General features: G+C 40.3%; 2 protein-coding genes across 3 annotated transcripts; both read left to right on the plus strand.

The window, feature by feature from the left end:
- sgip1b (SH3GL interacting endocytic adaptor 1b) lies at positions 1-16,140 on the plus strand. Its single transcript, XM_054596250.1, has 23 exons — positions 1-10; positions 5,108-5,171; positions 5,502-5,547; positions 6,224-6,280; positions 6,632-6,689; positions 7,249-7,424; positions 7,565-7,576; positions 8,115-8,126; positions 8,566-8,590; positions 9,098-9,161; positions 9,297-9,367; positions 9,481-9,555; positions 9,653-9,721; positions 9,807-10,568; positions 12,147-12,268; positions 12,376-12,526; positions 14,142-14,253; positions 14,527-14,682; positions 14,801-14,933; positions 15,032-15,234; positions 15,525-15,589; positions 15,738-15,902; positions 16,022-16,140. The coding sequence occupies exons 1-23, from the start codon at positions 1-3 to the stop codon at positions 16,042-16,044; spliced, it is 2,631 nt and encodes an 876-aa protein (XP_054452225.1). The 3' UTR covers positions 16,045-16,140.
- Positions 16,141-19,614: 3,474 nt separating this feature from the next.
- Positions 19,615-21,229, plus strand: dynlt5 (dynein light chain Tctex-type family member 5). Of its 2 annotated transcripts, none has more exons than XM_054596637.1 (5): positions 19,615-19,680; positions 19,928-20,067; positions 20,285-20,376; positions 20,807-20,931; positions 21,026-21,229. In XM_054596637.1, the coding sequence occupies exons 2-5, from the start codon at positions 19,961-19,963 to the stop codon at positions 21,227-21,229; spliced, it is 528 nt and encodes a 175-aa protein (XP_054452612.1). In that variant the 5' UTR covers positions 19,615-19,680; positions 19,928-19,960. The 2 variants fall into 2 exon arrangements, with proteins under 2 accessions (XP_054452612.1, XP_054452613.1); XM_054596638.1 differs by having other exon boundaries at positions 19,630-19,692.
- The last annotated feature ends 1,806 nt before the right edge of the window (positions 21,230-23,035 follow it).

Genomic DNA, 23,035 nt, shown 5'->3' on the forward strand with positions numbered 1-23,035 from the left:
ATGATGCAAGGTAAATGATCTGTGCGCTCCTTCCCCTGCTTCATTTCCCATGTTTCCCCCTCTGTGTCCTCCTCCTGCCCTCTTGTGTCCTGCTGGGCCATTGAAGCTAGTGAATCCGGTGATGTGATCCGTCGTAACGTGGGGACCTTTTGAGCTAAAATGAGCTACATGCAATGACCAATGTGACAGTGTCGTTGTGAGTGTGTGTGTGTGTGTGTGTGTGTGTGTGTGTGTGTGTGTGTGTGTGTGTGTGTGTGTGACATTGTTTGTGAGAAAATGTATATAAGATGAGAGCAAAGGTGTGTGAGGTGTGATTTCTAAAGGAAGAGCAGTGTATTCCTGCACTGGCTAATGTCTGGTTGATTGTGTGTTTACATGTGTCTCCATGTCTCTGTGTTCATGTGTGCACATTATAGTTCTGTCCTTAGTTACACACAGTCTGTGTCATATATATATATATGTGTTTCAGGAGTGGAGGAATCTGCGCTCATTCATACCTCTGCAGCTGTAGCTATCCGTGCATGATATTATATCATACCAAAAGGCCAAGTGAGGATTAAACCATGCATTATTTGGTGCCTGTGTTGCATACAATGAAGTAAAGGATGCTGTACCAAAGTTAACAGTAGTGGAATGAGGTAAAGTACATTGTAAACTATGATGGAGGAGCTGAATCATAGAGCTAACCCTCCATGACAGTTGCTGTGCCTTTACCATCCATTAATGCCAACGTGGTAATGGAAGTTGGCTATTATTAGCAAAAGGCCTGCAGTCAGCCTACCATGATATTGTCAGTTCATGGGCTACACAACAACGCAGATGTCACAGGCTCATCATAGCCCTCGTTAGCTACACACTCACATTATGAACTGTCAGGTGCAGTTAGATGCATTCGGCACATTTTCATTTTGACTCAAACATGGCTGCAGAACATGTGCTGCAATTGCAACCTTTCTGTTAATGAAGCATTTGGGTTTATCATCTCTATAACACAATTCAATGCAATATCTCCAGAACATGTCTTATAATGTTAGACCACTTAGACACTGTGAAATGAAAATCTAAGTCTTTCATCAACTTGCCAAAACTTGAAACTTTCTTGAGATGGAGAATCCATTGCAGGGAACACTTAAAAAGAGAAAAGGGTGCTCAATGCATCATCCAACCACACTGTGTAGCCAATTAAAAGGTAGGCGGAGAAGCTACACAACGTAGAAAAGGGTGGATTTACAGAAATGAATTATGAATTATATTATAAGCATCAGTAGGTGGTGGTAATGTTCCATTTGTTTGTTCGCTCACTGCCAAAGACAAGGTTCAGTTGTTAGATGCTCATGGGGAGCTAACACAATGTTCTTCAAATTATCAAACTATCAAATTAAAGATAGAATGAAGGTCAAGTTAACAATAGAAAAATTTCAAATATGTTATTAACAGGTACTTTTAAACATGGAGTTTGAGTGTAGGGACCGGAGTGCTTACAAGGTGTATCAGCGCTGATCAAATCTGTCCTGGAAATTGTTCTGAAATGGTTGGTCCTAACTTTGGTTGTATTCATTTAGTCTCTCTTCTTTGATTCAAACCTTGTCTCTTTCACTGGCCACTGAGGCCTGGTGTTGTTAAGCAGGCAGTGTTGGTTTGGCAGATGTAGGTGTACAACAAATGTTCACACCTATACACAACAGACATCCATGGATGACTGACAGTTTGTCTGTTTAAGGAATTAAAAAAACTGAAGCAGTGACAGCAGGGACTGTCTTCTTGCTGTTTTGTTCAGATATTTCTTTGAAACGCCATCATCAGAGATGTGAGAGTCAGCTGCTGAAAAGAGTGTCCTTAATGAGCTTGTAAGAAAACCAAACCTGGAGGACAAACAGTAACAAAGATGAATTTAAGGGTTCATTTATGACCTTGCCCTGCGACAGACTGGCGACCTGTCCAGGGTGAACCCTGCCTTCGCCCATTGACAGCTGAGATCGGCTCCAGCATCCCTGCGACCCTTAACTGGATAAGCAGGTTACGGAAAATGAATGAATGAATGAATTTATGACCTTAGAAGTAATAGTATAAAGATAAACAAAAAAAATATTTCTTCTAGAGCTTTCAGTTGCACCTGGTAGGCTTCATCTGCACATGTTTGCTCAGTTGTAAACTCCATTTCCTGATGAAGGCCATCAAATGCAGCTGAAAGGTCACATTAGTTACCAAATTTCTTCTGGAGCTTTCTGCTTCTGAAGACTTTTTCTCAAAATAAGAAAGTTGGATGTCATTATTATGATGTTATGATTTACTGATAAATGGTCAGCAGTTATGTGAAGTATCTGCTCTTTGTAGTTAGCCAGATAACTCAAATCACCACCATGGTCCTAGCAAAGGGTTTAGCTGAAATGTATCCAAACATCTTGTTTCTGAAAAGTACAATGAAGAAACTTAACTATATTGACTGTTAATATCATTCAATACACTGTTTAATGAGTGTAGTAGTAGTAGTAGTAGTAGTAGTAGTAGTAGTAGTAGTAGTAGTAGTAGTGTTTTATTCAGCCATCACTCACAATACCATAAATATAGCCTTTATACAATCTTGTATACATAATGTTTTAAAAGGCAGAAGCGTAATGCTTATATCTGCCTAGCCTACATTCTTATCAATTAAGCTACCATCGTCAGGATTGATTCTCTATTTTCACTCCTTATCACAGAAGACACAGGCAGGTTAGAAGTGGACAGAAGGCTCGCTGTCTCCACAGATAAAGAGCCATGATGCAGGAATAATCTGTGCTACTGAGCAGCCCAGCTAGCTACTAATACATCACAGGCCCCGACATGTCCTTCAGTACCCAGGAGAGCTCCGTCCCACGTGAAGGGTGCTGAGCTCCAGACTTCCAAAATACAACTATCGGTACATGACTCTATATTGAAATAATATTTAATTCAGTTAATTTATTGAGATATAAAACGAGATGTCAACAATGCTAAATGTCTGTTAAGGACACACAGTACATTATGTTCCTTTTTTTTCAAAACCAGCTCACAAATTACCAAAACATATCATGAACAGAGAAAAACACAAACTGAGCTTCCTCTGAGTAGCACAGAATGTTCACCCAGCCAACTGTCCATCACGTGTCCCTGTTCCTCTTGTATGGATGTGAGAATCAACTCTGCTCTCTTGTCGTCTTAAACACTGTTATGCAAACCTGTCACTTGTCTCTTTTTGAAAAAAAAAAACCAAGATACACAGCCAAAACATAAAAAAGATTAAATTCCTTTTTCTTCAGGGGGTTCAGCTGTTGGTCTTTCTTTTTTTTTCTTTTTTTTGCATTGTATTGTGTTTTACAAATATGTTGAACTGTCTTTCTTTTATCAGAGGTATCATACAGGTACATGTTAAATTCAACATTTTACATCTTTAACCTGAGGGAAGCAGGATTTTCAATGTTAATAAACTCATTAAGCTTCATTAAGTCTCTACACCAGCGGCATGACTCTCTGGATAGAAATATCTGTCTGTCTGTGGTCAGCTGGTCTGTCGGTCCACATTAAAATATCTCAACAATTATTTAAAAAATTGCCATGACATTTTGTACAGACAGTCATGATCAACAGATATATATATTTCTGAATGTGTTGGTTCTTTGACTTTTCCTTTAGCGCCACAAGCTGGTCAAAGTTTTAATCCATTAAAAATGTCTCTCACCTCGGCTGTGCTTTGTGTAAATGTTAATTAGCAACCATTAACATACTAACACACTAAACGCATAAAAAAAGCAGCTGCTACTGTAGCTTTAAACATTTGTGATTTTAACAAAGTTAAACAACAATGACTTTGTATGAACATGAAAAACTACAGCTTTCAGGAAAACTTAAAAGCACAACAGCGCGGCTCCTCATTTCATCCATATCCATTAAATTCACCAAGGCTTAATTAGCCAACTCTTTATCTATAATCTCTGCTGCCTAAAACCTGTTGCAGTGTTAATTCCTCTCTGTCCTGCTGTTATCAAAGACATGTCTGAGCGCACCACGCCCCTCGACTCTCCTCTTTTGTCATGCTGTGATGTTTAGCCTCGGTCTAGGGCTCATGGGAAATGTTGGTAAGTAAGTGTCACTAAAAATGTTCTTATCCAAATATATGAAGCCACAGGACGTACTGATGAGAACATCTATTTTTCTTTTAGTTATTAGCATTGTTACAAATGTCAACAGAGTTTTGGATAAGGTTTTGTTACTCCTGGAACATATTTTGTAACACAATGAGTCCAAAAATTCAAGATTTTGCCATCTAACGGAAACATAACAAAACAAGTAAATCCTGAAATGTGAGAGGCCGTAAACAGCACTGGGATTTTTTCCTTTAAAAAAGGCTGAAACAATCAGTCAAATTAAATATTTGTTCCTTTTTTTATCAGTCCACTTATAGTTTCAGAAGTTTTTTACATACATAATGTGAGTCTGTGACGAAAAACAAAAATGAAGCATTACTCCAGAATAACACCTAGCAATATTTACTTCTGCAGAAACTTTCAGGCTTTGCATTGAGTTATGTCCATATTGTGTTTCCTTCCAGTCGTCCTGGTTCGAGTTTGTGTGGTGCCAGCCGTCAGTGCTGCAGGGGTCTTGGCACCCCGTTTGGCCGACGGTTGCTGCCGTAGTAGATCCCTCCCCACTCTCCCCTGAATCTCACTAATGAAATGGACTCATTGATCAGCCTTTGCTCGTGTTTTCCTTCTATTTTATACAGTCAGAGAGGGGACACTTAAGGGGATTTGCTTCTGTACTGCTTCATTTTATATGGAGACTTTCTCCAGATGGCAGGATGTTTGTGTCCCGAATCGATACATTCATTTATAACAACTTATTGGGGTAACTGTATGTTTCCTGTGTATCCACCAGGACAGATTCCTCCTCAAGTTACTGTACATCAGCCTGTTACTCTTTTGTGTAATTTGCTTTTAAGTGCATTTTAATGACTAGACTGTTAACTTTATATTAGGCACTAAAGCATTGAATTCATTCTTCATGATGTTGTTCTCTCTCTCTCTCTCTCTCTCTCTCTCTCTCTCTCTCTCTCTCTCTCTCTCCTGCACTAGGACTCTCTCTGCACTAGGACTGAAAAACCGAACCAGGAAAGCCCTGGGCTTACGAAAGAGAGACAAGGATACAGATGCAACGTGAGTTTGCTCAGGCGCATAATTATCATGCCGAGTTTTACTACCGCCCAACTCTGAAACAGCTTGAAAATTCATCAGTTTGAGAACGTGGATGAATAGAGAGATGGGTATCAAACCTGAATAGTCTAATGTTACTGTCCATATTATATCTCCTGTATTGAGTATTGGCACAAATATGTAAATATGTATAATATTTGGTCAAATACGTAATTTCTTTTTGTTTTGTTTATATTAGTCGAGGTAAGATTGTTTCAGTACCAAACCCAAAATATTGAATTTAACATAGTCTTATGATATATATATATTTTTTCTTCCTTCTTGCTCAAACAGGAGTTCACCAGACAAAGAAGGAACTGGAAGCGGAAAGAAAGGAAATGTATGTACATTTTTACGTTTTCAGTGAAAAAAGTGTGACGTTTCCTCTCTGTTCTCACTCTTCCCCTCAGAGTTTGTAAATATAAAGTCCTATTTAACAAAGGAAATCATCCAAGTACAGAAGTGATAAAGTGATACTTTTGTCATTGTTATGAACTACTTTATTACATTTTAAGTGAAGCCATCAGAAATGTGAGTAAGATTCCATCACAAACAACTAAGATAGCCATAACCATAGTCAACTATGATAGGCTAAACTGGGAAGACTATATACTAGAGTCTATAAATGTCATGGATGTTTACAACCAGTTTGGGTTCAGTACAGTTTGCCTTTGTTTTTTCTTCCAAATAAGTTCTCAAATCATTGGCTTTCAAACAAAGTTGTCTCTTCATCTGACTGCTCAAAGCTTTTGCTCTGTCTTACTTATTTTTAGCAATTTTGCCACAATTGACCGGGACAACATTTTATTTTTACCGATAGGAATTATAGGAATAGGAACTTTAAAAACCAAGTTGTAATAAACCAGGCTCTTTTTTTAAGAAAATTCGACTATTTGTTTGTCATTTATTTACACAAAAAAATTATTTGTGTTAACACTTTAAGACTGACTTTACTTATTGTAGGCTTTATGAAGCACTCCAATTACTGTTCTGTCTGTTTTCCATTTTTTTGCTAGAAAAAGGCCAATGGAGCACCAAATGGTTTCTATGGGGAGATAGATTGGGACAGATATGTAAGTTTACTCCTTGTTCTACTTGCTACTCCTTTTCAATGTTTCTGACCAAGCAGCGACTTTGCAGCTTTGCCATGATGAAACACTTGAACTGCGCTGTGGCCATCAGTGTCACGCAACAATAGGTGTAAAATTACTGAGTAAACAGTTTGAATAGTGATAGCTACATATTCTGTGAGTCAGCAGGAGCTTCAGCCAGGAAGCTGACCGTCTCAGGCAGAGACATCTGTGAAATCTGATCCGCACTGATATGCAGAGCTGTTCACAGGGAAGAGTTTAGCGATGCCTCTGTTACAGTGTGTGACAGACTAGAAATGGTTAACACCTTTCTCCTCTCTCTCCCTCCTCCAGGCCTCTCCTGACGTGGATGAGGAGGGCTTCAGCCTCCGGCCCGGTGAAGAGGGCGATGATATCCTTTCAGTGATGGGAGGAAGTAGTCTTGGGACTCTTCTCCTGCAAAAAACGATTGACCTGTTTGGCTGAGTGACTCATTGGATGAGTGCTTCTCCGCATTAACTAGGCCAAATCAATAGTCTCTCCCTCCCTTGCCACATCACATGAGTATGTCCCTACAGCTGTAAAAAAAAAGAAAAAGGAGCAGGAGGGCAGCCGGACTGACAGATGACATTAAGATTGGCTTTCCAGTTGTCACTGAGCCACAGTTCTCATTATTTTAAGTTTCGCGTTTGTTTAAGTTTTTTTCCTGCAGGTGTCAGCAGCTATAAGTTTGAAATGGATTCATAGAGAGTAGCTACTATGGAGACCACCGACATGCACAATGATTTATCCGAGTGTCAGTTAAAGCAGGTGTAATATAGTTACCTGGGACGCAGCAGACAGAGAGATGTCAGACAGCTGACATCTCACTCATCTTTTCGAGAGGAGGAAAGAAAATAATATGTTATCTTAAAAATGTAATTCGCCTCCATATTTCACATTATTCTACTTTGTCCTTGACGCATGTTCACCAGCCTCCAGAGGGAAGCACTTTTTCTCCTCCAGCGACTCCGAGGAGGACGAGGACAGCAAGCAGAAGTTCAAAATTAAGATCAAGCCGCTGGTGGCGGACAGCGCCAAGTGTGTCCCTCCATCTATGGATGAGCTAAAAGCCTCAGTGGGAGGCCTAGCACTCTCTCCGTCTCTGGTGAGTGCTGCTGAACAACACTCTCTTTCTGCTGAAGGGAACACACGCTGCATTTTATATATTGTAACAGCTGTTGAATTCTGTCTTACACCTTCCCTGGGTTTCTCTTTTCTCCTCCCTTCTCTGCTGTCATCTTGTAGAAAAGAAGTCCGGTAAGCCTCTCATTCATTTTCACATTTGTATCACCACCAGTAGGGATCGCATGGCATGAACTTCGAGGTGCTTGAGAAAGTTTTCCTCCCGTTTGATAGTTCATCGATAAATTGTCTTTATAGCATCAACCTTTTTTCTGCATGCAGTTTGTGTTTCACCCTCAGAGTCCTTTCTGTCATATTTAGGCCTTAAAAACCACCTCGTTTTTTATGTTTAGCTACAGCTTTACTTGAACCTGTCTGGCAAAGTGTTACATAATGCACAGTAAACATAACAAACACACGCAAAGCTCCAAACACATCGATTTGGTCTCAGTGGAGCTAACATGCCGAGCGACCTGCTACATTAAATGCCGTGTGTGTTGCTGTTATTGTCCTCATAACCCCATAATGTATTATGGCTAATGTTGCATTATTAAGGCTTTGCGGTGCAAGTAAAGAGGTGCGAAGTGTGCAGTTTTAGTTGGTGTCCATTTGACTGATTGTTCACTCACTCTCTGACCCAGGTCTGTTCTCTCTTCCTTTTTGCTGGTCTCAGAGACGCAGCCCGGTGAGTGTCTTACTCCATCTGCTGGCTGTTTCAAAGCTGACAGCCTGAAACGCAGCTCTCTAATCTCTGCTGTCTGATCTGTTTAAAAAAATGCAGTGCAGAAAATAAAAGAATATACATCAAATAAGAATAATATATTTAAGTTTATAGCGATTTAGTATTAAGTACTACTAAGTATTTAAAACGTTCCTTAAAAATTAAAAAAGTTGATACTTTTGGTAACCAAATGTAACTGAAGTGATCTGCCTTATTTAAAAAAAATTCCACTTAAGTTCCACTTAATCTTTCTGCTTTTGTACTTGTTTTAAGAAAAAAACATCTTAAAGATAAATGGAAAACAGTGATTTAAGATGGAAGTTTGTTTGTAGTGTTCATTTTCACAATATATTGTTTGTCTTTATCCTCATTTTATCTTTTGTTTGGATTCTATCTTTGACAGGGGCAGATGAAAAGGAATTTGTCCTGTAAGTAAACCTTTTGCTAACGAATTTTGCTTACAAAAATTGCTAACATGCTTACAGTGACAATGCAAATATGCTGATGCTTAGCAGGAAAAATGTGTATCATGTTCACGGTTTTAGTTTAGCGTGTCAGCATGCTGAAACTTGCTGAATAGCGCTAAACATTAGCTACAGTTGAGGCTGATGGAAATGGCAGTGTTTCACATGTTGGACATAAACCAAAGTGTTGGACAAGCTGAAACTTTTACTAATGATAGCGCTGGATGAAATGTTCAGGGATTACCAAAGTGACTGGGGGAACATGAACGTCTGTATCAAGTTATGTGACAAACCATCAAGTAGTTGTTGAGATTTTTCAGTCTGGACCAAGGAGGTGGACCAACTAACAGGCCAACAATGCCATCCCGAGAGCCTCACCACTAGATAGGCTATAAATGAGCTTTTTTGTGATTGTATAAATAAATACAAGTGCTTTAAAGAGCAACAGTTGAGTTTAGTTGTGTTTCTCAGGTGAAGAGATTGCCAGACCCAGACGCTCGACCCCAACACCAAGTCCGGCCCCTGAGACGCCAAGGTCTGTCCCTGTTTGAGCATTACTGACCACTGACTGAACTTCAGTCTATATGTTATTGGTGCCACTACAGATGAGCCTTGTTTAATGTCAGAGGAGGAGTAGGAATTGTTTTTGATTGTATGTTCTCTCTTTCAGTGACAGACTGTCGCAGAACGTTCCCGCTTTTTTTGGGCTGCAGTCAGCGACCAAATATGCCAGATATGATGGTCTGTCCAGTATCGATATTACATCACCTGAATTGATACTCAGCACTTCATATACCAGTAGCAGAAGCATAATACAAAGGTGACGTTTTATTGTTTCTTTGTCATTATCACAGTGGTCCCTGCTGAGGCATGGGGAGAATCAGGACCTCGCTCAGAATCACCACTGAGCAGAAGCTTCCCAACAGGAGGTGAGCTGGCATGAATGAACCTCAGTAACATCAGTACATATTTGAAATGTTGTCCTCTGTGGTGTTGGACTGGACTGAACTGTCACGCTTGTTGCAGCTCCTCCTCCGCTTCCTCCAAAAAACATTCCATCAAGAAGTCATTATGGCTCTTCTCCAGAATCTGCTGGTAAATTCAGATTTAACAACTGCATTGATGATCAGTTGAATCCCTTGAGAGCTTTGATCTGAATGCTACCTCATAATCTTTGCAGTTAATCTACCCAATGGAAGGGCAGCTCGCCGGTCGGCCCCCATCTACCTGAACATCCTGTCTCCCGCTTCCTACCGAGGCTCCCCGACCCCTGACCTGGACGACGTGTTTGGCCCCACGGATGGCACCCGTGCCGACGAGGAAACGATGTCTCCCAGATGGGTGACTTTCACCACTGACAGACCCCCGCCGCCTGATGAACCCGCACCTCCTCCGCCACCGGACTCTCCTGCTCCAGACACGCCCTCGTCGACCCCCTCCACCCCCTGCCTCTCTCCAGGACCACCGCCAGATGAGCCCCCACCTTCGCCTCCCTCGCTTTCACCCGGGTCTCCTCCTCCTTTCACGCCACCAGAATCACCTCCCTCCATCGTGCTCGGACCTCCTCCTCCGGATGAACCAGCCCCTCCCCTGCCTCCCAACTTCTCCCCCTCTAATTCGCCTCCTCTATGCTTCAGCGACGAGGGGATCGATGAGGAGGTGCTGCAATATGCAGCGTACTCTTCGTCTCCTGTCCCCATCAGCCCCGTGCCCCCTCTGCCAGCAGAGCGGAGGTCTCCTCGAGCAGGAGTCATATCTCCTCTGGTGCTGGGGGGCATGGGGGGAAAGAGGACTCCAGAGGGAGCGTACCTGAGAGATGATATCCCGGACTTTGTGGGTTCACCTAGAGAGCTGACGCCGAGTTTCAGGGGCACGCCACCTCCTCTCCCTCCAACCATGTACAGGTCTATTATGTCTTCCCCGGGGCCCTACTCAGGCAGCAGTGAGTACACCGGTCTCTCTCTAAATGTTTTCAGGGATAACTAAGCTGCCTGCACACTAAGATTGGAGCAGTCTATTTAAACTATGGAATGTCCTTTAGCCTGGTTTGTTTGAAAAAGTGAGAATGATGCCGCCATCAGTACCAAAAATCACACAGAATGCAGGTCCTCTTTCCCCTCAGTGATCTGTTTACGTTTGGTCATCAACATCTAATGAACATCAGTCACTTTTTATGTTTGCTGTTTGTTTTTCAGTAAATATAAACATTATTCATATCTTTATGATTTTTTGGGGGTAGACACACAGTGAAGAAGTATTCTTGTGACTAGCTGACTCATTTATTATGTAGGATGCTTTCTCCAGAGCAGCTTTACAAGCACACGATAAAATTAGTTAAATTCTATATCATTTTGCCTGCTACTTTCAATTGATACTCAATAGTATGACATTATATTCATACAATCACCAAAAGTAAAGATTTTATAATTTATGTTACACTTTACCTGATTACCTGATAATGTTATAAAAATGCCAACTACTGTTATTGTGAGTCGTTAGGATGGAAAGAATATGATAATTTAATAATTAGACATCATCATTACATCATCAGTATAGTTTTAAAAACTCTTTTGAGATAAGAGTTGCTGGTTGATGTAACTATTTAAAGTACTTAATCACATTACAAAATCACATTATCATATTATCTTCCGTTTTAAGGGAATCTCTTATTATTGCTTTGTTATTTAGCAACATCGGCTAATGAACATATTTTTTCTAGTTCGCTTCTTCTAGAAAGAGTTCTCACAACAATGCTGCCCTAAAAGAAAACATAATGTAGTTCAAGCTATTTTGTAAACACAGATCAAAGCTTTATTTATAATGTCCTCAAAAACACAGATTATGATGCGAACAAAAGTTGAACATTTATGTCAAATACAATTTCTAGGAATTACTATTTTAGCTACAATCTGACAGATTCATGGTATCGGCCAACGATAACTATGGAAACAGGCACAAACCGTGGAAACTGGTTCCCCCTCAAATCTTCGGATGCAGTAAAAAAATAAATAAATGCTACACTAACCCACAATTCGTGATTATAAATAACGGACGTCTCATATCAAAGGACCCTCAACAGCAGCATTCAGTGACCACCTATGTCACAGGGTCAAGTGTGTGCCTGTGGTCAATGGGGTTAACAAGTGGGCATATTTCGCCATAGACTTTTGGATGAATCAGACCAACAGCACCTCCAAGAGGCTCCGCAGTGATTTTGTGGCATCCCAGAACCAGAGAGACAGCTGCTCACATTTATTTTTGCTCCTGAAAAGAGTTAGAAGTACGAGTTGATTGTTTTTTCATTTTTCATAGAAGTAGAATATAGTAATATATCACAAACAGCTCTTCAAAATCTTCTTTTGATCACAAGTTACGGTCTAAAGAACGTTCCGGTGAAGGCGAACGGTACTCGCTCTGTGAAAGTGAAATGAGTGGGAATGTTTGAGCTGATGTTGAATGATAATCTCTCTCACTGTGATCTTAAGGCAGTGCTAACCCCAGACACTGGTATGTGCCGCAGGCCCGTCGTCCCCAGCTCGTCCCGCCACGCCTCAGTCTCGAGGCAGTCCGGTTCCTCCTCCTCCTCCTCCTCGACCGTCCTCGCGACCAAAGCTGCCCCCAGGGAAACCAATCTCAGACCCGGTAAATGTCAAAAGTCCTTTGTTTTTGGTTGTCTTCCTCTCATTTTATGCCTGTTTATTTGTTATTTGAATAAAATAGGTTACATTTTTGTTGTGTTTTGTGTCCAGACTCGGCCCTTCAGTCCGCCGGTTTCAGGCAGCCCCCCACCTTTCGCCCCCCTGGCCCGGGCCGAGAGCTCGTCCTCCATCTCCTCCGTTACTTTACACAGTGCAGCGTCCACTCCAACCTTAGGAAGGGACCTCAACTTGTCCGCCGCAGGTACATTACCAGCATCATCATCTTGCTCTTCCTGTTTTTCTTTAGCCTCACATCTCAGTCTGTGTCCACGTTGTCTGTCGCTCATCATCGTGTCCTTGCCTCACACTTTTATCCCCTCTCCATGATTTTCTCCTTCTCATGTCTCTGCTCACTCAGAGGTCTCACAGCCTCTGGTATGGTTTGACCACGGCAGGTTTTATTTAGCTTTTGAAGGTGAGTCGAGTCAGATTGCTACTGTAGTCCCACCAGTGCATGGGCTGAAAGCACCTGGCCTCCTTTTACCTGCTGTCCTCTCCACGTTCATGTTCGCTGAGCCACAATAATGCTGCCCATCCCATCCCATGTCCCGCTCACTCACCCACAATCTGGTTTCTAGATGGATTGTGGAAATTTACTTCATGCTTTTTTTGGTTTATACTCGCTTATCATTTGCAAATAACCCATAGCTAAATATTTGAGCATATAGGGAAGGAGCCAAGCCATTAGACATAGTATATACAGTGGGGGAAATAATTATTTGATCCCTTGCCGATTTTGTAAGTTTGCCCACTGACAAAGAAATGAACGATCTATAATTGTTATGGTAGGTTTATTTTAACATTGAGAGACAGAATATCAAAAAAAAAATCCAGAAAATCACATTATATAAAAGTTATATATTGATTTGCATTTGATCAAGTGAAATAAGTATTTGATCCCCTAACAAAACATGACTCAGTACTTGGTGGAGAAACCGTTGTTGGCAAGCACAGAGGTCAGACGCTTCTTGTAGTTGGTCACCAGGTTTGCGCACATCTCAGGAGGGATTTTGGTCCACTCCTCTTAGCAGATCTTCTCCAAATCCTGAAGGTTTCGAGGCTGTCGCTTGGCAACGCTAAGCTTCAGCTCCCTCCACAGATTTTCTATGGGATTAAGGTCCGGAGACTGGCTAGGCCACTCCATGACCTTAATGTGCTTCTTCTTGAGCCACTCCTTTGTTGCCTTGGCCGTCCATCCACGACCCATTTTCAGTGTCCTGGCTGAGGTAAGGAGGTTGTTGCCCAGGATTTCACGGTACATGGCCCCGTCCATCCTCCCCTCGATGCGGTGAAGTCGTCCTGTCCCCTTAGCAGAGAAACACCCCCAAAGCATAATGTTTCCACCTCCATGCTTGACGGTGGGGATGGTGTTCTTGGGGTTATAATCAGCATTTCTCTTCCTCCAAACACGGCGAGTTGAGTTGATGCCAAATAGCTCTTGATTGATTCTGTGGACAGGTGTCTTTTATACAGTCTTTTTATACAGGTAACGAGTTGAGATTCAGAGTACTTTCTTAAAGTGAAAGGACTAATCTAACCGGTATGTGGGAGCCAGAATTCTTGCTGGTTGGTAGGGGCTCAAATACTTATTTCACTCAATCAAATGCAAATCAATTTATAACTTTTATATAATGTGATTTTCTGGATTATTTTTTTTATATTCTGTCTCTCACTGTTAAAATAAACCTACCATAACAATTATAGATCGTTCATTTCTTTGTCAGTGGACAAACTTACAAAATCGGCAAGGGATCAAATAATTATTTCCCCCACTGTATATGTATATTAGTTGTATTTATAGTGTTTGCTTTCAACAGGATGCTCCAGAGGACCCAGTCCACTCACCATGGGACCCCAGGACACTCTGCCAGTCGCAGCTGCCTTCACAGAAACCATCAATGCCTACTTCAAAGGCGCAGACCCCAGCAAGTAGGCCCACATTTTTATTGTTTTGGGGAATGGGACCATTACTGATCTTATGACCGGAGTGCAGAAATTCAGAAATGATTGAACACAGAGGAAGATTTTTTTTATTTTGTTATGAGTTGCAAGATGTAGTGTCTCCTTTTCAAGACTAATAAAGTGAATACATTTCTGGCAGATGCAAACAGACTTTGCGCTTCACCAAGGCGATTCTGGGAGTGTGTGTGTTTTTGTTTAACATGATCTCTGAGATGTGCCTCCTTCCTCTCACTGGCCCAGATGTGTTGTGAAGATCTCAGGGGAGATGGTGCTGTCCTTCCCCGCGGGCATAACCAGGCATTTTGCCAGCCACCCAACTCAACCCATCCTCACCTTTTGCATCAGCAACTACAGCCGACTGGAGCAGGTCCTCCCCAATCCACAGCTGTTGTGCTGGTAAGAATAACAATACAGGATATATAATACATACATGATATAAATATGTAATTATGATGCTCAAGTGGTTGATGGAGTTGAGATTGTGTGAATCAAATACGTTCTTATCGTCCCTCAGTGACTCCATAACAGACGGTGTAGACACAAAGGAGTTCTGGGTAAATATGCCAAACTTGATGAGCCATCTGAAAAGAGTGGCTGAACAGAAGCCTCAGGCGACATACTACAACGTGGACATGATCAAATATCAGGTATCCATTTATATCCATTTATCTACGTATCTAGTTGATCTGACTTTAGTATCCATCCCTCCATATACCTCACCGTCCTATGTTTCTGTGTGTCTCAGGTGTCAACAGAGGGGATCCAGTCCACTCCTCTGAACCTGGCGGTGAGCTGGCGAGGTGATGCCACAAGCACAGACCTTAGAATAGACTACAAATACAACACAGAGGCCATGGCCGCCCCCGTGCCACTACACAACATCCAGTTCCTGGTTCCTGTGGATGGAGGCATGGCCAAACTCCAGGCCATGATCCCCCCCGCCACCTGGTAAGGGCTTGCATTCAGAATCGGCACATAGGTCTAATGTAGACGGGCAAAGGCCAACCTAGCACCCTTACCCACCCTTTGGCCAGATTATTGATTGTTTAGATGCTATGTTGCAAGTTTGAAATGTATGTTTTTCAATCAAAAAATGCCACATTGACAGAAAATTGAATACGCTTCAGGTTTTTCTGTATTAGCGTGGACATGGAATTAGGCAGAGTTTGTTTCCTTTCGCTTAATGCATATCAGACAGCAACATGTCCTCTGTCATGTGGATTTACTTTCTCATAAAGGAATGCAGAGCAGCAGACGATACAGTGGAAAATCCCAAGTCTCTCTCATAGATCTGAAAATGGAGGCAAGTGTTCATTTTTGCATTCATTCATGTTTTTACATAATCTTTTTCTTCTTATGTTGAATCTGTCTCATTATATTTTCTCTTATACGACTGGCCTGAACTGAAATCCCAGTTACAAACCCATCGATATTGTATCTGTGTCCTACAGGAGTAGGGGCTCTTCTGGGCCGGTTCCAGATCACAGAAGGTCCCTGTAAACCCTCACAGCTGGCAGTCCAGTTCAGCAGTGAGGGGTGCACACTGTCGGGGTGCGACATCCAGCTAGTTGGGACCGGCTACCGGCTATCGCTGATCAAGAAGAGATTTGCTGCAGGTGAGTTTGAGTAACAGAAATGTGCGTAACCTCTTTGGTGAAGTCAAATAAATGCACACAGACACTCTGGGCTGAACGTCTCTGAACGCTTCTCTGACGTGTTTCGTTTTGCTTCACAGGGAAATACTTGGCGGATAATTAGTGGACCTTTTTGTGAACGGAACCAAAAGAATCATTGGCTTAAGACTGTGAAGACTATGGATCCATCCCATGTTTAGTGCATTTGAAACGTTATCTTTGGCAACTATTAGAATTAATGGTTGAGATTTAACAGAATAACAGAACACACACACAGATGATATTTGACTTCATAACATCATATTCAGTAGACTGACTGCTGCAGAGTTTATGCAAGTAAATACAAATCATTTGTTTTGTGCACTTGGGAGACTTATGGAGTAAAACATTTGTTCTTGTTAGCATAATTGTGGATTCATACAGTGATCCAGCCTTATTCATTGCAGTTCTTTTTGTCTAACTGGTCGTCATTGCAAATGCACTGTAAAAGATAATGTGAATAGATTATATAATATTAAAACAATCTTAAACACGGTGGAAAAGGCTGGAAAATGTCAAAAAAAAAAAAGAAGAAGTCTAGTTTATAGTTGCTTTGCAGTTATATTACAGTAAGTTCTAGGTTCCATGGTAATATCTGATTTACACTGCCACATCAGATCAGATTTTTTTTCCCACCGTGTGAAACAGATCTTTATTGTTGTCGAAGCAGAATTTATATTTCTGTGTGGACAGCCTTTGAAATGTCAAAGCCGTTCTATCAGTCTTGTGATTAAAGGTGACTGGTCAGTTCACAGTTCAAAATCTCTCTCAACGCAGGAATAGCACTCTTAATCTGAAGGTGCTTTTTTTATGGAAATGTATTTGTGTCTAAATCCGGATCGCATGAAGGGGAATTTTGAGCACAGTAAAACTTTGTTTGCAAGAACATGAATTATATTTTGAATATCGTCATGCAAAGAATACTATAATTTGAGCAGAAGAATGGTTTTGATTATTTTTCCTTATCTTAAATTTAAAGTAAAGTTTTCAATCATATTTTATATAGTAGCACTGGATCACATGGTTACTTTGTGTGAATGAGGTTGCAGGTAGTGACAAAAGACTGCAACCTAAATGATGACTTAGCTGAATTGACTCTCGCTGCTCTAAAAGCATTGCTTTTTTGTCACTGTCAAAGTAACCAACTAACTGGTGAACATTGTGGAGCATTTAGCTTCTAAAAAGGCAGAATTCCCTTCAGGAGTTGGTAGGCACTAAACACAGGACTAAAAGGAGACCAAATATTTGACTTACATTCATTTAGCGGCCAAAAACATGAGTCCAAACGAATGCTCATGTTACTGAGTGTCTACTTGAATAGGCAACTGTTTGCTTACAAGGATGTGCTTATGTGGTTATCAGCAGAATAGATTTCCTTTTGCTCAAATGAAATCATTTTTAAATGATAATTTCTCAACAAAATGTAATTCATGTGCTTGAAAAGAAACCACATTTTGTCCTGTCCTGCGATCAGGATCGAAGCACACATAATCCTATATGTTTACACATGCAGCCTTTACCACTTCCTTTACCAGTACTTTTTATGCTTTTTACCATTAACGGGCAGAGAGAAGTTTGACCTTCTGAAGAACAAAAGCATTACTTTAACACTACGAGCACGTGCAATGCTAAATGACAAATGTTCCCACATCAAAGGACTACAACCAAGACTAGTCGTATTTGTGGTGGTGTGTGATTGGTCAAGTTTTGTAACAACAAGGCGATACTTGTGTGACTAACAGAAGCTGCTACTTTCACTGGATTCAGTTAATTTGTTCTGTTAATGTTACAGAAGTTGTGTTTGAAAGGGCCTTAGGATGTAAGACGCATACAGAGCCAGACGTGAGTGCCATACGGTGGTGAGAACGAGCTTTATGTTTCAGGATGAATAAAGAGAGCTGACGATTGTAGGACTGGCCTTTGATGCTGCTTAAAAAACTTGGCCAATTCCTTTGACCATGATCTTTGATAGAGTTCTTGACAAAGATTATTTGGGACTTCACAGAGTAATGAAAAGAAACGACAGCGCCATTCATGTCCCTGTCTTATTTTCTTCCTTTTCCACCATGTTAAATAATAAATGTTTTATTATTTTCTAATAGCAATATTTAAGTGTAAAAAGTGTACATAAAAGGGTATGTTTCGAATATTTCTCTGGGCATATGGATGTGTCTGTGATTGTCTCTTGATTTATTGATGTCAGCACTCATGATGAATTAGATCCTATGTAACAACACCACCAGTCTTCATCTGTTGTTTTACATGTGGGTTTCTTGTACCAAAAAAATAAGTGTTGCTGTTGACGAATAACTCCAAACGGTGCCGCATGAAATCTGCATTTGTCCATTCCAGTCTTATCAACGCAATACCAATTTATCCATTTCAATAAGGTCATGAAACGTGTGTTATTGTGTAATCATGCTATGAGAGGAGACTTTTTGCCTTCACTTAAACCTCCACTCTCTGTTTTGCTGTTGTTGCACCTTAAGTAACTCATTGTCAATAAATTTGGCATGTATTCATTGATATTCCCATTCCATGCATCTGATATAGGTGTTTGACATTCTCCTGTGTTTGACTTGCACACAAAACACACCTTCAATGTCATTAATAAAACAGTTCATGGGCTCATGTCACATATTCACATGTTGATATGTGTTTGAACATCACATTTTATAGAATGTTTTAATGTGTTGACTCACAGTTTGGGCCTAGGTGTAATATTTAATTTAGTTTTGAAAATAATTTTAAATATAAATTATATTATGGTTATTTAAGTTAACAGTTCTCGATATTTCTGTAAATGATGCTTATGTTTTTCTTTGCCTTATTTTTGAGTAAACCTCCCATATGGGAGGGTTTCTGTAAGTTTATTTTTTCTACAACTTTTGGGCTGTATTCCTTTCACTGCATTAGACACAGAATATGCAAACATGTCATGTAAATTTCCCATCCAAAGATTTTGAAAGTAAATATATGTAAAAATCAATATAATGTAATACCTGTTTTACTTGGTAATAAAGAAGAGGAAATATGAGACATTTATATCCCTTTCATTTGTTCAAAGATAGAAAAGTGGCACTGTGATGTGTAAACATGATCTCTTAACCGGATTCCCAGTGTTATACTAAGAATGTTTTATTGATATTCTTCATGATTAACTTCTAGGTTCCTGAAAGCCTCAACTCGGCCATGTAGACCATCAGACAGGAGATGGTATGGGGTGTTACTAGGCTAGTTAAGAAAACAATCTCACTGCAAGGTTCATTTATTCCATTTTAGGGGGGATTTAAATCTCCATGTTGGCTTAAAAACTGAGGGCCAAAGTTAATTCTTGACCTTGGAGAAGTGCTTCGATGCTGAATGATGGTGTGATCAAAAGCTCAAGAACAGCTACGAATCAGACAGAGCTTGCCATGAGATTGTTTCTCAACTGCTGTGTGCTTAGATCCACAACGTGTATGAGCTTTCAACCACATCTCACAGTCTTGGTCAGAAGATGCAGTTATTAATAATGCATCAGTAAAATAGTCATTGTTAAATCATAACAAACAAACCCATCAAACAAAACTTTGTTATCTTTGGTTAAGCAGCAGGAAAAAGGCCTGCTGCATGGAAGCCCCTCCCACTGCATGATGGGTCACTGTTGCCATGACAACACCAAGCTCTACGCAGGTAACGAGCGTCTCTGTTCTGATCGGCTCAACAGGTCCTGGAATCGGTAAAAACAAATGTGTTTCATTTCCCTGTGTAATATTACCGTATGACCAATTAGATAAGACATAAGCTGTAAAATCATACTGTTGTCGAAAAGTTGCCAAAAATGAATCATGGGTTTACAAAAAAAAGCAAACCCCTAACAGCCAGTGTGACGTAAGCTGATGGTACCCGGAAGCACTGGCGGTACCAGAACAACGTGCTCAGGTTGTTTACCTACATACTAATTGACTTAACGTCGATATGTTTAGGTTGTCGTCGTGTAAGAACAAGGGAAAGCTGTCATGTCTGACCTGCTCAAATCCCAAAAAAGAGAGAAGAGGACAGGCAAGGTGCCAGCAGAGGGAAACCATGGAGTCAGAGGCAAAGAAACTACTGGCAGGACAAAAGAGTGAGCACACTATGCTGATCATATGATCCAATATCCACCTTTTATCAGTCTTGTCATCTTTATCAATCATACCTAACTGGCACATTTTTTCGACTCATATAAAGAAAAAAAATCCCAATACTGTGTATATGTTTGACACCAATATACACATGAGGTCGGTCAGCCACAGTGTGTACATACAATGGACCTTTTTCATGACTTTGTTCATGTCTTTCAGCTCTATAAGTACTGTGTCGTACCTAGATGAACTAGCACACCATGATGACAACGCCCGGATGGTGATAACAACGGAGAACACCTACCAGATGGGTGAGATCATATTCACCTCCATGGTAGACATGCTGCACCACAGCATCATCACCAACTACAGATGTACTGTAACAGTTTAATACTGTAACAGTGATTTGAATTTTGATTCAGTTTTGAGATTTAGTTCATCAAAATATTTGGGCAAAAGTTCTATTTTATTTATTTGATTATTGATGATTGAGCTATTTCGGTGCCGCCCTCAAAAAACTTTACACCAAGGCACTTAAATAATTTACTTTTTTAGGGATGGATGGAACAAGATCAATAACATGTCAAAGCAGCAAACATGTCAATGCAATATTAAATGTGATTTCAATTGTTTGCTCCCAGATCAATGCATCACAGTATTTTTTTACTAACTGAAGCAACTGCACATGAAGTAAAAATAATTTGCCATGGTATTGTTGTCTTTTGTTTTTTTGGACAACAGGACCTTACAAACGCATCCCTGTTCCTGCTGTCACAGACATACTGAAAGATGTACTTACCAGTTATCTTCAAGAGGAGAAATATGAAGTAGAATGGTCTCAAAAAATGACAAAAACAATATGTGAGGTAAATAAAACTACAAAAGCTAATTTATGCAGCACCTTTTGAATACCTTTAATTTCTGTTTTATGAGTTTCAGTTTTTGGATTTACCTTCCCAGGTGATAAGAGCCCGTGTGAAAGACCTCATGATTCCCCGATATAAGATTGTCGTCCTGGTCCACATCGGCCAGCTCACCGGGCAGAGCATGCAAGTCAGCAGCCGCTGTCTGTGGGATGCATCTAATGACACCTTTGCCTCCTACTCCTTCAAGAACAGATATCTGTTTGGTTTGGCAACTGTCTACGCTGTTTACTTTGAGTGAACTAAGCAGACATTGAATAGACTCACACAAGAGTCGCTTTGGTTATGCATTTCTCAATACTAAAATGATTACTGCTGTTGAAGAATTCTGTATCTATGTTGTATATTTTGCCATGTACAAAGTGATAAAAACAAGAATTTGTAAGCAAAACTCATGGTGTTTTATTTCATTTTTGATTGCATGGAAAATTATATCACATTATCCCAACAATTATCTGAGGATTTTATTGTTAAGCTGATGAATGACAGATTGATGATGACCCTCTTGGGATGTTCCCCTCTAGCAGAGCATGGAGAGGTCACTCCTACGACAGCCTAGTTGACAGCACACTGATATTAGTGCCTCGCTTTGGTCCCGCCAATGACGGTCCACTGCTGGCTCATCTGTCGTCTTCAGTTTTGGCTCCCAGCTACCTGCCAAGAGGTATGGGCCTATCAATTATTTATATATCAGTGGTGAAATTAACCCCAAAGCTACAAAGACAATTTCAAGTGACTGTATACTCACCAGCTTGCAAAGCCTCCTCTTGTCCCATCATTCTTCTCCACCTGGATCCTCCGCAGGTGTACACCAATGCTCTCACAAACGCCCGGCCACACAGCCTCAGTGTGTTTGAATTATCCTCTGTCTGAACCTGTGCTACACACAACATGCACAGCAGCGTCGCAAGCAGGAGTAAGGATCTCATGTTGTTCATTCTCAGATAACGTCAGTCCTGATCATTTTACACAGTCTATGACAAACCCTTTTATGTAGATTCTCCAGTGATGTCACAGACTTTCCATGGAGGTCCTCAGGTAATACCTGTGTAAATACGTAGGTATGTTTTATCTTTGATAACTATCTGGCTTTTAACAACGGATGTCAGTCTGGTCATTTGGAATATGTGTGGGAATCTAGGCTATTGTGATAATCTATGATTGACTACATTTTCGTAAATGTTAAAGAGGAAGAATTGCTCTTTTATGTTTGAAATGCAGGGTTTTTATAGACATGGATTTGGCTAAGTGTTGCTTAATGCATCGCTTGAGATATCCATCCTACAACAATCTGAGATGATGGCTCTCTACATAGCAACATAGTGAAGTGTATGTCCGCTATCATGACCATAAAACAGTGTTTCCGAGAAGAGACAGTTGCATTAACCACTACACTACACTACAATTGCGTGTCTTTGAATCAAGTTGACCTTAAAATCGTCATTACCAGCCCATTTTAAGATATCAATGGTGGGGCTAAGCATAATCCAAATAAATTAAATATAGTTTGTCATATAAATGTATCTTGAATTGACCTTTGCAGTGCAGCTGTTTTTATCAAAGCACAAATATGCCATTTCCATAGCAGGGGTGGAGTTTACTAGGGAAATCCATATTTGTAATTAATAACATTACATAATTGTCATGTCCAGTTTATAAGTCTCATAATGTGTAAGATGTTTGAATATATTACATGTTAAATTTTCATACACATCACATCATTGTCCAATGGGTCCTCTTATAGTCGATGTGTCTTTGGGCAAGTAAAATACTGGATGTGAATTGAACATGGTGGCACCATGGTTTTCTGATAGTAAATATATTTCTAAAGGTGCTAAATTGTAATGTAATGTAATGTAACAATGTTCACCGGGTAAAATAAGATGTCAGTAACAACTATTGACTGAAATGTTAATCCATACATAAAAAGAAAAGAAAAGAAAACAAATAAGTTCAGAAATTAAGTTATGTGTAATAAAATGGAAAACGCTATTGTGAAGTGACAACAAAACTTTTGAATACTTTTGCAGTAATAAACATAAAGTAA

The sequence above is a fragment of the Anoplopoma fimbria genome, chromosome 3, assembly GCF_027596085.1.
Source record: "Anoplopoma fimbria isolate UVic2021 breed Golden Eagle Sablefish chromosome 3, Afim_UVic_2022, whole genome shotgun sequence".
Lineage (NCBI taxonomy): Eukaryota > Metazoa > Chordata > Actinopteri > Perciformes > Anoplopomatidae > Anoplopoma > Anoplopoma fimbria.

Coding starts and splice junctions, on each gene's coding strand:
- sgip1b (XM_054596250.1), top strand. Junction 9,722..9,806: donor CTCTTCTCCAGAATCTGCTG/GTAAATTCAGAT, acceptor TAATCTTTGCAG/TTAATCTACCCAATGGAAGG. Junction 10,569..12,146: donor GGGGCCCTACTCAGGCAGCA/GTGAGTACACCG, acceptor TATGTGCCGCAG/GCCCGTCGTCCCCAGCTCGT.
- dynlt5 (XM_054596637.1), top strand. CDS start 19,961: ATGTCTGACCTGCTCAAATCCCAAAAAAGAGAGAAGAGGACAGGCAAG. Junction 20,068..20,284: donor ACTACTGGCAGGACAAAAGA/GTGAGCACACTA, acceptor CATGTCTTTCAG/CTCTATAAGTACTGTGTCGT. Junction 20,932..21,025: donor TGACAAAAACAATATGTGAG/GTAAATAAAACT, acceptor TTACCTTCCCAG/GTGATAAGAGCCCGTGTGAA.